General features: G+C 44.5%; 1 protein-coding gene across 1 annotated transcript in view; it reads left to right on the top strand.

The window, feature by feature from the left end:
• Window positions 1-7,395, top strand: part of LOC120516746 (solute carrier family 22 member 7-like) — an 81,885-nt gene extending 74,490 nt beyond the window's left edge. Inside the window, exon 11 of the mRNA XM_039738644.1 lies at window positions 7,220-7,395. Coding sequence (XP_039594578.1) covers window positions 7,220-7,262 — 43 coding nt within the window. The 3' untranslated portion in view covers window positions 7,263-7,395. The remainder of the gene's footprint in view (window positions 1-7,219) is intronic.
• The last annotated feature ends 8,572 nt before the right edge of the window (window positions 7,396-15,967 follow it).

Here is a 15,967-nt window from a genome sequence, read left to right as displayed (position 1 = left end):
GAACACGGGGACACAGTTGGAAACTTGTTAAGGGTAAATTTCGCACAAACATTAGGAAGTTTTTCTTTACACAAAGAACGATAGACACTTGGAATAAGCTACCAAGTAGTGTGGTAGACAGTAAGACGTTAGGGACTTTCAAAACTCGACTTGATGTTTTCTTGGAGGAAACAAGTGGATAGGACTGGCGAGCTTTGTTGGGCTGAATGGCCTGTTCTCGTCCAGATTGTTCTAATTCTAATTCTAATTCAAAGCCTCTCCAGACAGGGATCCAGGTCAGAACAATTTTAATGCACTTAAAGCAGTGAATCATATAAAACCTCTGAACCCCATCCCCTAATACTCTGATACACCCAAGTAGCCCGCACCTACACATCAAACTATTTACATTGTTTGCTCCTGCTTCAAATACTCTTATTTTTTTCATTCCGCACACCCCTAGATATGTCTCATTATGTCCATGCATGGACATTTACGTATCGTTGGAGATGTCACAAGCACTGCCATCCAACGGTATGAGATTTGCAAGTGTGTGACCCACTGAGTCTGAGCTAATGACCCAGAAACGTGAGGTGTACTTGCCATAGGTGGCATCTTGTCCCCTTTTATTTGGAGGATACCTCATTACTAATGCATCGTACAATAATGTGCTTGGACTTGCTTTGATCAGGAGAATCTGCTGTAAGTACCGATGTGTCACTTGTAGGCATTTGCTGTTGTTTTGTGAAGTGATATGCAATAGCACATGAAAAATCAGAAGAGTGGTGTAGCGCTGTTTCCAGTTTTCAGCCTGTAGCTTACGTTTGCTCGTTCGGTGGGTTGGCTCATCGCATTGGTCGAAATCTATTGGTCAGGTCCTTTCACACTTGGGTATTATTTATACAGAATAATTACTTGTGACAGTTTATGAAACACCGCACATATGATTTCATACCAGATTAAAAGTCAATCATAAATATTTTAACAATTTCATTACTAGGAGTGTGAAGTCGACACCTGTCGCTTATAAATGAAGTATTGTTTGTGTCGGTGTGTGGCATAGTTCACCTGTATGCTATTGCAAAAGAAGTTTTAAATGATCACTCTGACAGTTCCAGTCAGCTCAGGGTATAAGAGGGTACTACTGCCAGGAAAACAGAAGAACTGATTTTGTGAGTAAACTGGGAAATGCAGGCAAAAGGCAAACAAAATAAATGAAAATAAAAAGTAGTGCCAGCTTCTGTAACCGAGGATCGGACCGCCAAGGTCCCCGCCTTCAGCCACCACCCAACTCACACTGCACCCGACCTCCTTGGCCCCTCCCAAAGGTGGTGAGCCCATGGGAAGGGGGACTCACGTTGCCTCTTCGGGCTGTGCCCGGCCATGTCCCATGGGTGCAGGCCCGGCCACCAGGCGCTCACCATCAAGCCCCACCTCCAGAGGGGGGCCCCAGTGACCCATGTCTGCTTGAGGGAAAACGGTGTCCAAAGTTTTCATTCATCATAGAAGGTTTGCTGGACCGCTCTTTGTCTCATCCCTCACCTAGGACCAGTTTTTCTTAGGTGGCCCTACCAGGGGCATAAAGCCCCGGACAACAGAGCTCCTAGGATCATTGGGACATGCAAACCCCTCCACCACGATATGGTGGCAGCTCGAGGAGGTGCCCTTTGTCACCGATTCTGTTCATAACTTTTATGGACAGAATTTCTAGGTGCAGCCAGGGTGTTGAAGGGGTCCGGTGTAGTGGATTCAGGATTGGGTCACTGCTTTTTGCAGATAATGTTGTCCTGTTTGCTTCATCAGGCCGGGATCTTCAGCTCTCTGGATCAGTTCGCAGCTGAGTGTGAAGCGGCTGGGATGGGAATCAGCACCTCCAAATCCAAGACCATGGTCCTCAGCCAGAAAAGGGTGGAGTGCCCTCTAAGGGTTGGAGTCGAGATCTTGCTCCAAATGGAGGAGTTCAAGTATCTTGGGGTCTTGTTCACGAGTGAGGGAAGAATGGACCGTGAGATCGACAGGCGGATCGGTGCGGCATTCGCAGTGATGCGGGCTCTGCATGGGTCTGTCAGGGTGAAAAAGGAGCTGAGCCGTAAGGCAAAGCTCTCAGTTTACCAGTCGATCTACATTCCTACCCTCACCTTTGGTCATGAGCTATGGGTGGTGACCGAAAGAACGAGATCGAGAATACAAGCGGCTGAAATGAGTTTCCTCCGCAGAGTGTCTGGGCTTTCCCTTAAAGATAGGGTGAGAAGCTCAGTCATCCAGGAGGAGCTCAGAGTAGAGCCGCTGCTTCTCCGCATCGAGAGGAGTCAGACGAGGTGGCTTCTGATCAGGATGCCTTCTGGACGCCTCCCTGGTGAGGTGTGCAGGGCACGTCTAACTGGGAGGAGGACCTGGGGAAGAGCCAGGACATGCTGGAGGGACTATTTTTCTCGGCTGGCCTGGGAACGCCATAGGGATTCCCCCGGAAGAGCTGGAAGAAGTGGCCGGGGAGAGGGAAGTCTGGGCCTCTCTGTTTAAGCTGCTGCCCCCGCGACCCGACCTTGGATAAGCAGAAGAGGATGGATGGATAAAAAGTAGCAACTGTAACCAAGACAAGAGGCAAAGTCAAGGTCATATAACAGGCAATAAGTTTATACCAGGCAATACAAGAGAAAACACACAATAGATCAAAATGAAATGAATGATTTTATCTGCAGATTGGATAAGGTTCCTAGAGAAAGGCTGACCTTTTATGCTGGTTGTTGATTAATTCAATGTCACGACCCCAGAGATCCCACCCCTAGAAACGAGGGAAATGACAGCGACAACTGTACACAATACGGTGTATCTTAAAAAAAAAAGGTTATGAAGGATCAGTTTTCAGCCTAAATCAGAACAACTACCTGAGACTTAGTTAATTCTACCCCTTGCTGTTGTAGTATTTAGTTCTTCTAGACAGCCTGGTGGAATCAGTTGCAAAACTGCTGATTTGTATAAGATTATACAGTATGTTGAATGTACCTAAGCACATGTTCATTTTCCATGTGTTTGTTGTGTGCTGATGCACATTTTTAAAAGATGATAACACACTTAAGTTTTTGTTTTCTTGTGTAGATTCCGTTTACATCTGCTTGCCATTTTGTGTTTAACATAAAGGTCCTCGGTGTCATTTTCTGTGATGTGCGGAAATATTCTTGAGTATTGTGGCTGTTCTGGTAGTACAATGCCTACTTTGCCAATTAGTATGGCAAGCATAATAATTGCAGTAATAAAGATGCATGTGAAACAGACCTAACCTTGAAGACATCCATCCATGGTGCTTCAGTGTGTATGTGCTCAGTCTCACATGTACAAAACAAGAAAAATGAAAAGAGGATTGCATGAGAATGGCAAAGGTTGGGCTTTCTGCATTGTGTGCTTGCCTGTAGATAAAATAAACTAATATGCATGATGGTGCATTGATGTGCATCTAGGTAAGTACGCTGCTCCATGCTGATATGATATGTCATTCATCTACCTTTAATATTATCTGCAATTATTATTATTTATTTTCCTATACAAATTGTTTATATATATATATATATATATATATATATATATATACACATATATACACTCACCTAAAGTATTACTAGGAACACCTGTTCAATTTCTCATTAATGCGATTATCTAATCAACCAATCACATGGCAGTTGCTTCAATGCATTTAGGGGTGTGGTCCTGGTCAAGACAATCTCCTGAACTCCAAACTGAATGTCAGAATGGCAAAGAAAGGTGATTTAAGCAATTTTGAGCGTGGCATGGTTGTTGGTGCCAGACAGGCCTGTCTGAGTATTTCACAATCTGCTCAGTTACTGGGATTTTCACGCACAACCATTTCTAGGGTTTACAAAGAATGGTGTGAAAAGGGAAAAACATCCAGTATGCGGCAGTCCTGTGGGCGAAAATGCCTTGTTGATGCTAGAGGTCAGAGGAGAATGGGCCGACTGATTCAAGCTGATAGAAGAGCAACTTTGACTGAAATAACCACTCGTTACAACCGAGGTATGCAGCAAAGCATTTGTGAAGCCACAACATGCACAACCTTGAGGCGGATGGGCTACAACAGCAGAAGACCCCACCGGGTACCACTCATCTCCACTACAAATAGGAAAAAAAGGCTACAATTTGCACGAGCTCACCAAAATTGGACAGTTGAAGACTGGAAAAATGTTGCCTGGTCTGATGAGTCTCGATTTCTGTTGAGACATTCAAATGGTAGAGTCAGAATTTGGCGTAAACAGAATGAGAACATGGATCCATCATGCCTTGTTACCACTGTGCAGGCTGGTGGTGGTGGTGGTGGTGTAATGGTGTGGGGGATGTTTTCTTGGCACACTTTAGGCCCCTTAGTGCCAATTGGGCATCGTTTAAATGCCACGGGCTACCTGAGCATTGTTTCTGACCATGTCCATCCCTTCATGACCACCATGTACCCATCCTCTGATGGCTACTTCCAGCAGGATAATGCACCATGTCACAAAGCTCGAATCATTTCAAATTGGTTTCTTGAACATGACAATGAGTTCACTGTACTAAAATGGCCCCCACAGTCACCAGATCTCAACCCAATAGAGCATCTTTGGGATGTGGTGGAACGGGAGCTTCGTGCCCTGGATGTGCATCCCACAAATCTCCATCAACTGCAAGATGCTATCCTATCAATATGGGCCAACATTTCTAAAGAATGCTTTCAGCACCTTGTTGAATCAATGCTACGTAGAATTAAGGCAGTTCTGAAGGCGAAAGGGGGTCAAACACCGTATTAGTATGGTGGTCCTAATGATGCTTTAGGTGAGTGTATATTTATTACAAATGGGAGTTGCCCCTGGACTGATCTATAAGATACACCATTTTGAACATTGCCGTACTTCTGAAAACCCTTTGCTTCCTGATAAAAAAGGGATTAGAGGTCATCGTCCTCTCCCAGAGAAGAGTGGCTTTTTTTCCTGCGCATAAGAGATGACCACCTAGCTATTAGAATAATTTAAAAGTATTTGCTATCTTTCGCCCTACAGGTACTTTCAGCGCCTTTCCACTATATTTTCATGTGTGAACGTCTCTTCATTGGCGCTCCTTTTCTTGAGCATGGTCTTGTACCAGACGCTGTTATTATCTTCTTTCTCACCTCCTGTCCGGTTTTATACTTGCTGTCGATGAAGGCGACTCTCTCAGCGTGCACCGTTACTCCACTTCATGTGTCTCACACTCGCAATTCAACTTTTGTTGTGCCGCCAAAGCCAAACTGACCAACCAGATTTCTCTGAAGGACTGAACATTCAAACCTTAGTGTTTTATTATATAAATTTAATTGGGCTAGCACCTGCATTTCCTCAGTGTCGTCTTTTTGCTATTCATTTGTTCAATGATATTAGTAATGAGATACTGTGTTGCTTCAATTTATTGTTAATCATTCAATTTCAGCTCTTATGCAAGGAAGATACTTGTTCCTGAGTGAAGCGCAGAAGTTAAACTTTGTGCCTAAAGAACATAAACTGCTCAAAAAATTAAAGGAACACTTTGAAAACACATCAGATCTAAATGGGAAAAAAAAAATCCTGCAGGCTCTCTCTACTGATATGGACTGATATGTTAATGTGTTAGGAACAACAGGATGGCACATTGTTTGATGGAAATGAAAATGATCAACCTACAGAGGGCTGAATTCAGACAACCTGAAAATCAAAGGGAAAAAATGATGCGGCAGGCAGGCTCATCCTTTCTGCAGATATTTCATTGCAGCAACTCCAAATTGTACTCAGTAGTTTTTTTGGTCCCCACGCACTTGTATGCATGCTTGACAACGTCCTAATGAGATGACAGATGGTGTCCTGGGGGATCTCGTCCCAGATCTGGACTAGGCCATCAATGAGCTCCTGGACAGTCTGACGTACAACCTGGTGGCGTCAGATGGACTGAAACAAAGTCACATCCAGAAGTGTTCTATTGGATTGAGGTCAGGTGAGTGAGCATGGGGGCCAGTCAATGGTATCAATTCCTTCCTCATCCAGGAACTGCCTGCATACTCTCGCCACATGACGCTGGGCATTGTCGTACACCAGGAGGAACCCAGGATCCACTGCACCAGCGTAGGGTCTGACAGTAGATCCAAGAATTTCATCCCGATACCGAATGGCAGTCAAGGTGCCGTTGTCTAGCCTGTCTAGGTCTGTGTGTCCCTCCATGAATATGCCTCCCCAGACCAGACTGACCCACCACCAAACCAGTCATGCTGAACGATGTTACAGGCAGCATAACGTTCTCCATGGCTTCTCCAGACCCTTTCACGTCTGTCACATGTGCTCAGGGTGAACCTGCTCTCATCTGTGAAAAGCACAGGGTGCCAGTGGTGGACTTGCCAATTCTGGTATTCGATGGCAAATGCCAATCGAGCTCCATGGTGCCGGGCAGTGAGCACAGTGCCCACTAGAGGATGTTGGGCCCTCAGGCCACCCTCATGAAGTCTGTTTCGGATTGTTTGGTCGGAGACATTCACACCAGTGGCCTACTGGAGGTCATTTTGTAGGGCTCTGGCAGTGCTCATCCTGCTCCTCCTTGCCCAAACTGCCTGTCTCCTGAAATCTCCTCCATGCCCTTGAGACTGTGCTGTGAGACACAGCAAACCTTCTGGCAATGACACATATTGCTGTGCCATCCTTGAGAAGTTGGACTACCTGTGCCACCTCTGTAGGGTCCAGGTATCGCTTTGTGCTACCAGTAGTGACACTGACCGTAGCCAAATGCAAAACAAGTGAAGAAACAGATGAGGAGGGAAAAATGTCAGTGGCCTCCACCTCTTAAACCATTCATTCCTGTTTTGGGGGTCGTCTCATTGTTGCCCCTCTAGTGCATCAAAGCAGCTGAAACTGATTAACAAGCCCCTCTGCTACTTCACTGACCAGACCAATAGCCCACAGGTTTCATTGACTTGATGCTATACTCTCACTATAAAGTGTTCCTTTAATTTTTTTGAGCAGGATATTTTTTGATATCTAATCTCAGCACAGATTCAAAGAGAAACAATCCCTATGAAATTTCAATTCAAGCTTAAAATAAAATTCTCTGAACTCCTTATTTTGACAAATCTATAATTTATTTTTCTCAGGAAGCATTAACAGCTGTCAGATATTAGTACTTAGAGAACTCTTTCGGAGCTCTAATAAGGTAAGCATGTCATAAGGGGGCGCAATGCTAACATATCCTCGTCTTTCCTCCACAGTTCCAAGAAACTCTCCGAATCATCACTACCCTCATTTCCCTAGAAGTCCTGCCTCTCTCTTCCAGATTCCACAATATATACACCTGCCAACCACCGGACGAGGGTGTTTATTGTTGAACCCGTGAGGACAGAAGATGGAGCTCCTATCTTTTGAAAGCGACAAGGCAAAACATTTGTATCATCCAATTGTGACCATTGATCTTTGAGTTTTTCTTTTTAAGTCCTAAATTAAATGAGGTTCATCATGGAGGTGCCCCAGCTCTTTTCTTGTTTTAATTTGCTGTGTGACACAGCATTAACATGGAAACCACTGCTTTATGTGTTCAGAGTGCTAATACAGGTGGGGTTGCCACTAATACACTCCAGAAAGAGAGCCCTGATTAAATCTGTGCCCTCCCATTAGGCGAAGCGCTCTCTAGACAATACAGCAAAGTCCACTTGTTCAGTGCCCACATTTTAGAAGGAATCGGCTACACCAAACAAATCACAAAACCAAGTGTCCTCATTATAAGTCTACTGCAGGGTTATTGGGAAGCTACTATAAGGCTTTGTTTGATAGGATTAGCTACTCTGCTGTACTTTTAGGGGAAAAAAGGCTGTTAAAGTGGAAGAGAGAGAAAGGACACTAGGAGAAGAGAAGTGCTCGGACAATACTATAAAACTGAATTAAATATTCTTCTTCAATTGATGTGTTGTCAATCTGGAAAGCCAAATAATCCCATTTGAGCCCATGTGAAGTGAGACATTGAAATAGGCAGAATTAGACCTGGAGAAAGCATATGACAGGGTACCTCGAGAGGAGCTGTGGTATTGTATGAGGAAGTCGGGAGTGGCAGAGAAGTACATAAGAGTTGTACAGGATATGTACGAGGGAAGTGTGACAGTGGTGTGGTCTGTGTTAGGAGCGACGGAGGTGGAATTACATCAGGGATCAGGTCTGAGCCCTTTCTTATTTGCAATGGTGGTGGACAGGTTGATAGACGAGATTAGACAGGAGTCCCTGTGGACTGTGATGTTTGATGATGACATTGTGATCTGTAGCGATAGTAGGGAGAAGGTTGAGGAGACCCTGGAGAGGTGGATATGCTCTAGAGAGGAGAGGAATGAAGGTCAGTAGGAAGAAGACAGAATACATGTGTGTAAATGAGAGGGAGGTCAGTGGAATGGTGAAGATGCAAGGAGTAGAGTTGACAAAGGTGGATGAGTTTAAATACTTGGGATCAACAGTACAGAGCAATGGGGACTGTGGAACAGAGGTGAAGAAGAGAGCGCAGGCAGGGTGGAATGGGTGGAGAAGAGTGTCGGGAGTGATGTGTGACAGACGGGTATCAGCAAGAGTGAAAGGGAAGGTCTACAGGACGGTAGTGAGACCAGCTATGTTATATGGGCTGGAGACGGTGGCACTGACCAGAAAGCAGGAGATAGAGCTGGAGGCGGTAGAGTTAAAGATGCTAAGATCTGCATTGGGTGTGATGAGGATGGACAGGATTAGAAATGAGGACATTAGAGGGTCAGCTCAGGTGGGACGGTTGGGAGACAAAGTCAGAGAGGAGAGATTGCGTTGGTTTGGACATGTGCAGAGGAGAGAGGCTGGGTATATTGGGAGAAGGATGCTAAAGATAGAGCTGCCAAGCAAGAGGAAAAGAGGAAGGCCTAAGAGAAGGTTTATGGATGTGGTAAGAGAGGACATGCATGTGACGGGTGTAACAGATCATGATGACGAGGACAGAAAGATATGGAAGAAGATGATCCGCTGTGGCAACCCTTAACGGGAGCAGCCGAAAGAAGAAGAAGAAGAAGAGCAGCTCATTCCTGTGAGTTAATAAGACACTTGAGTGCTGTCAGAGGTGGTGGAGCTGACAATCCTCCGCCACCTCCTGCTTCTTCAACCAAAGATTCAGACGCACCATAAAGATCCCTGCATGGCCCCACTGTCTGAATAGGCACTCCAAAGTCACTGACCCACGACACCCACTCAAACAGTTTCGCCACACCGCTTCTGTCCCACACAAACAAAAGAAGAACATGCAGACGCTGCAGGAAAGGACCCGTAAGCACTGGGAGGCTTTATCCCCACCCCACATCTGGTGCCATTGTGCTGCCAGCAATGGAACTTGAATTACTAATTAGAACTGAAAGTTTACAAGTAGAGGAAAAATGAGTTACGTTGGTAAATGATTGTTATACAAGAACAGCAATTTTGGATCAGGACCAGCATAACATTAAAGTTAATATGCAACAGCAGATCTTATATGGAAGAGTGGCTGAAAATGAGGCACCGATGAGACATTCATCTACCCCTATAACTCAGCGTTCTGTAACATTTTTCCATATTTAAATACAAACCATACAGGTGACTTTTTCTTATTTTTCTTTTATAGAATTGATCTAAAATACTGTAGGTGTACCATAAGAAGAAAAGCTCTTATGAACAGATGAAAGCCGTTAAGGAGGTGTTCATGTAACAGCATACAGCCCAGTCTTAACTGGACTTCTTTCATTAAACAGTTAGCGCCATCAGCCAGAAACAGGCTTGTAGAAGCTACAAAAAGCAGCGGTTTTCTAGGTAAGTAATTACAACGAGAATCTGATAGAAAATTGGAAAACAATACCTAAGAATTGGGTATGCATTGGGAAAGCCATTGATAACTACACTGTATTTCTAATTTTGTGCCATGCTGGCAGCTCATCACAGAATGGTGTTATCCATCCATCCATTATCCAACCCGTTATATGCCCAGGGGTCTACTGGAGCCAATCCCAGCCCACAAAGGGCGCAAGGCAGGAAACAAACCCAGGGAAGGGCGCCAGCACACACACCCACACACACCACGGACAATTTAGAATGCACCTAACCTGCATGTCTTTGGACTGTGGGAGGAAACCCACGCAGACACGGGGAGACAACATGCAAACTCCACGCAGGGAGGACCTGGGAAGTGAACCTGGGTCTCCTAACTGTGAGGCAGCAGCGCTACCCACTGCGCTACCGTGCCACCAGAATGGTGTGATTTGATCAGAAATTTGAATTGAATACAGTGTGCTTAGCTTGGCAGCTTGCAAAGGTTAGTTATCTTTTCAGAGTTGCCTAATATTTCCAATCAATCTGTTCTGTAAGCAGTGCATGCAAGGTAATAAGAAAGGAGAGAGGAGTAAACGCCAGTCTCTTCAGAATCCTTGTACCCCAGCATCAATGGAGTCATATGGCTAGATCATCAAGAGATCATCACTTGGAGGTGTTTCTTCTGATTCCCAGAACCTGGAGTGAAGGACTGATTGTATTTAATGAAGGTGTGCCACTCTTGTCGTGACAACTACCTGAATTTCCTTGCCTTAATTATCCCACCAAAGAAGTCACTTTAACAGATGGCCTTAAAAACTGCCACGTAATTTCTTCTCGATATTTTTAATCACATTACAATCCACGTTCCCGCTTCAGACTGTTCGTTTTCCATATGGAAGCTGCTGTGGGAAAGAGGATGGTGTCAAAACTGGATGTGTTGTCGAAGAAACCCCTCTGAGGAAGACAGGAATAATTCAATCAATTAGATTTTTAGTCACAGATGAGTACATGGATTCTACGTTGCAAGGCAGAAGAGCAAAGTTCCACTTTTCGATTGGCTTTTTATAATTTCTTATTCCTCCCCCTTCCCCTTACTTAATCAAAAACCATAATATAATTTACTTAAGCATTTTTATTTTATTAGCTAATGGGCCATTTGTTCTTATTTTTTTTTCTTGTCATATCAACCCTAAAGAAGGAAAGATCATCTTTCCTGTGTCTATCAGACGTGTTCCTAAAGAAGGAAGTTGTCTTCGGTCAGCTTACTGCACCCTGTCTTATGACAGACGCCTGTGTGAATAACCTGCCTTGTAGCAAAGCGGCTTTGTCAGCTTGCAAGCAGTTCATTTTTTTTTTCACAGATGCCATCATGAAAATTCCCCTCCATCCCCTCCAGGAGGTGCTCTCTCTCTTGGGGGTCTTCTAGTCACGGGCTCATTCCATTACACTGCGCTAAGAAGCACCTCTGGGGGTCTCTTCTACCCACGGTTATCTGGCAATTCAATGCTTCCTCCCCGGGCACTCATTAAGTTCATTTTGAATTATCTGTCCCGACATAGGATGTTTTGAGTTTACAACGCTTACTCATAAAAACTTAAAAACATTGAGACATGAGTGTTTCGGCTTACGCCGTTAGCGTCGTACTTACGGACTGCATGGGCAAACTAGTTTTGGTTGCACGCTTTGGAAGAATACGCAGTAACGCAGCGTATGAGTGAGGGAGTTGGCAAACTCCAATGGTTGCACACGGAGGAAGTGTTCCATGTGTGTTGCTTTGTTTGGTGACTTTGTGGCCCTTATCATGACTCCTAAACGAAAGTCAGAGTCTTCAGATGGCAGTGCTTCGAAGAAGAGAAAACCCATCACAATGGAAGTGAAATTAGACATTGTAAAGAGATCAGAAGGAATAACGGTAAGGAATGTTTTTACACTCATTTTCTGTTACTACAGTACAGTGTAGAGTACAGTATATTTATGTCCTTTTCCTTTTTCTGTGGCTTAGTTGTGTTTTTTATATTCTAGATCATGAGGGCAGCTCCTGAGTAGACGTTCTAGAGAGCCTCATCCTGAACAAATGAACTTCTTTTCAAAGTGCCTTCAATCCATCCAATCTGTGACTTCATGACATTTTGAAACAGAAAATACATTCTGATGTCACACAATGATGGTCACATGCCTAGTAAGAGAGTGTAGTAAGAAACAAAGAGCATGGCCATGAAGAAGTACAAATGAGCAGATTTGCAAACTCTTATGCCTGAACGAGAGTCATGTGGAAGAAGAGTCATCAGAATTCCTAGCAAAGGTCGCAAACCACAATATCCATCCCAGCTTTCACGCAAACCAAATCAGAAAAAAATTCAGAGGTAAAGGTCAGGAATAAAGAAACCAGCCAAGCCAATGCACACTAACATGACAGATTCTTTCAGGTTTTATCCACAAACAGGCCGTTTAAGTGCCGATTTTCATACTGTCACATAGGAGCGGGGAACAAGGTGCGCTTCGGCTCATCCATACCAGCAACTTTGTAGCATCGCCAGCCAGTCATCTGTCCTCTCTGCCAAGATGGCGATGTGCATCTACAGCAAACATGACACGGTTAAAAGTCGTCAGAGATATTTCAACAATCCGGGGGTGGAAGATGAACCCTTACTTGGCCAGAAGGAAAGGAGGTGCAACCCGGCTGGGTGGATGGTAGATTCCTATCCCAGTCGGGACAAGCAAATAATTGATGGACAATTCGTTTCTCAGTATAAAACGGGGCAGTGCTTCTCTGACGCAGTCCCAGTATGGACACCCGTAGGGTGGTCTGGGAATTGGAATTTTGAAGGGCAACCCTGTCGGGGTCCTTGGGTGCCACCAGGGGTCACTATTAGGAGTAACTCTCCATGTTCTGTCTGACCTGGAGGTGCTTCTGCTATGTAACACCGCAACCCTAGGAGTACTTCTGGGACAGGCATAAAAGAAGCCGTCTCACTCCTAAAAGGTGAGCCGGAGTCGGGAGGGAGCGAGACAATGGTTGAGGAGGAGGACAGAAAAAGACAAATGAATTGGCGTCTGCTGTATTATTGGTTCGAAGGCTGGAAAAGGTATTGTTATTAATACATTTTTAATTAAAAGTACTTGGAACTGTCTGTGGGTTAGGTGTGTCTGAAGTCAGGGCAACGAGGTGCCCCCTGGTGGTCACATCAGAAAATCATGTGCCATAGTGAAAAGCAGATGATCATGTTTTTAATAAAATCGTGCTAAACTTAAATGTGGCACTTGTATATGCATTTCATTGTAAATTAGTTAAACCATTGTATTGCATTTAATTTTGGAATTGATAATCCACCTTAATAAAAGGACACTGCGGTGGGTTGGCACCCTGCCCGGGACTGGTTCCTGCCTTGTGCCCTGTGTTGTCTGGGATTGGCTCCAGCAGACCCCCGTGACCCTGTATTCGGATTCAGCGGGTTAGAAAATGGATGGATGGATAAAAGGACAAGTGTCTGTGTATCTGTGTTTCATTGCAGTTACTGTGTTTCTACCATTCCAACAGATGGCACATCACAAACATGTCATGTCATTTTCTATCCTGCTCAAAACAAAAAAACGGTCATGGTGGGGGTGCTGGAGCCTATCCAAACTAGCATAGGGTGCAAGTCAGGAACAAACCTTAGACAGGGTGCCAGACCATCGCTGGGCGAACACACACATACACAGACACCCCCCACACATGACACACAACAGGGCCAATGTAACATCATCAGTTCACCTACCCAGTATGTCTTTGGACAGCGGGAGGAATTTAGAGCCCCAGGAGGAAAACCATGCAGACATGGGGCGAACATGCAAACTCCATGCAGGGAGGACCCAAGCTGTGAACCTGGGTCTATTTGCTGTAAAGCACATCACAAACACCTGTAGTAATGTATATTATTACTAAAAATGTTATTGAAGCACCATCTGTTGAAACAGCAAATGCAATGCATTTTATTACTACAAATGTTTGCGATGCACCATCTGTTGGAATGACAAATGCAATGCATTTTATTACTACATGCATTAGAAAATGCATTCCAACAAAAGGTGCACAGCAAATGATACTGCTGAGCTCAATGTTGGTTACTTTGATACCAACCCCTCTTAGACGGGTAGCACAGCTAGCCTTCCATAAATATACTGTCGTCAGTTAATGATAAAATATTGTAATTAGATCAAAAGAAAAAAAATACATAAAATGTGTTTAAGGGATTCAAAAATTTAGATCACAGCATATACATCACTTAATTCTGCTGTTACAATTCAATTTTTTTTACTTATAACTGCGATTCACCTCATGTGTACACTTCTTCAGTTTAACCATTAGACTACTCTTTCATTTTCCAGTCTTTCTGGGATATTCCCTTAACGCTCAGCTCATCTATCTTGTCTGGATCTTTTATTGTTATGTGTGTAGTTTTCTGGGCAGGGGTGCCTGGTCTGCTGTGCTTCCCTCCCACCATAATAAGAGTAATAATTCTTTACATTTATATTGTGGTTTTCTTACTACTCAAAGCGCTTCAGTTAGTGGGGTGCCACTTCAGTCACCACCAATGTGTAGCATCCACCTGAAGGATTTGACAGAAACCATTCTTGCACCAGAATGCTCACCACACATTCGCTGTTAGCTGTTAGGAGAGACAGCCAATTAGAGACAGGGGATGATTAAGGGGAGTGATGGATGGCTAGCAGCTCAACCCAGCTGGCACGCCCAAAGAATGGAAGGATGGGGGAAGCCAGCTACTTTGGGACACTGCCTCCCCCAGGATGCTAGATGGCGGCTTACCTGCAGCATAGCGGTGCCCCGGACTCCCGCAGGGCACCATGGGATCTGGAAATTTGGCTTCACGAGCCTGCTGGGTACCGTGGGTGCCACCAGGAGACGCTGCAGGGAGACCTGGGAGTCTCTACTTTCTACATAGCCCGGAAGTACTCCAAAGTCATGGGGACGGAGGTCCCAGAGTACTTCTGGGCTGAAGAAAATGCAAGTTCTCCATCTGACCTGGAAGTGCTGGCAAATCACGGGGACGGAAGGACAACAATCCTTCACCCGGAAGTGCTTCTGTAAGGTGGGAGGCAGAAGACAGAGGTTGCTGGGAGGTATAATTATTGTATTTATTATTGTTATTTGCCTGTGCATGGTGGCTTGGGAGCTTAGAGGCACTATTTATAAGAAAGAAAAAGGAATTAAAATGCCTTTTAGTAATTTTACCTGGTGTCCCGGATGTCTGTCTGTCGGGTTAGAGGAGCGACAGCGCCCTCTACTGTCACATGGGCCAGAATGACCAGGCTATAGTGGGCAATTTAGCCAGGACATCAGGATACACTCTACTCTTTACAAAGGATGCCCAGAGAGTCAGGACCTCAGTTTTATATCTCATCTGAAGGACGGCACCATTTTTACAGCACAGTGTCCCCATCACGGCATTGGCATCCACATTCAGACCACAGCGTAAGCGCACCCTGCTGGCCCCACCAACACTTCTTGTAGCAGCAACCCAAGCTTTTCTTAGATGGTCTCCCATCCAAGTCCTGGGAGGACCTGAACATGCTTAGCTTCAGGTGGATGAGCAGATCTGAAGTGCAGGTGGTCTGGTGGCTGACCATGGCGTACAAATGAAGACGGCACACACAACTTGCCCCGTTGGTAAGTAAATGCCAGTTTGTTAGATTTTTCTTCTTTCTAAGGGGCACTGTATTTATTGGGGGCACACAGTCCAAGATTACTTCCTGCTTTGCGCCTGATGTTTCCAGGGTGGGCTCTGACACCATGACCTGAATTAAGAAGCTTTGCTGATGAATGAATGGAGTTATGAACTTTAAGCCTGCCTACATTAATACTTTTAAGTTATAAAGATAAAAAAATGATGACAAATCTTAGCTGACCTGAGCAGAACACTTCACGTTTGATACTTTATTCCATTCTAGGAGTCAGTTATGAGTGACTTTTTCAGTGAGTTACTCAACATTTGGACAATGCCAAAGTCTTCTTTCAGTTAATATGAACTTTCATTTTTTTTAATAAAATGCATCTCATTTGGTTAAAAATAAGCCACTTCTTAGATTTTAGTGATTGAGTGCTAAAAGAACTCAAAGTCCAATAAGACTACACCCCATTTAAAACAAAATGTAAAATGCTCAATGATTCTACTGCACAGCAAACC

This window comes from Polypterus senegalus, chromosome 16 (genome assembly GCF_016835505.1).
Source record: "Polypterus senegalus isolate Bchr_013 chromosome 16, ASM1683550v1, whole genome shotgun sequence".
NCBI classification, from domain to species: Eukaryota; Metazoa; Chordata; class Cladistia; order Polypteriformes; family Polypteridae; genus Polypterus; species Polypterus senegalus.
The sequence above is the reverse complement of the archived record's forward strand: the minus strand, read 5'-3'. Positions and strand labels throughout refer to the sequence as shown.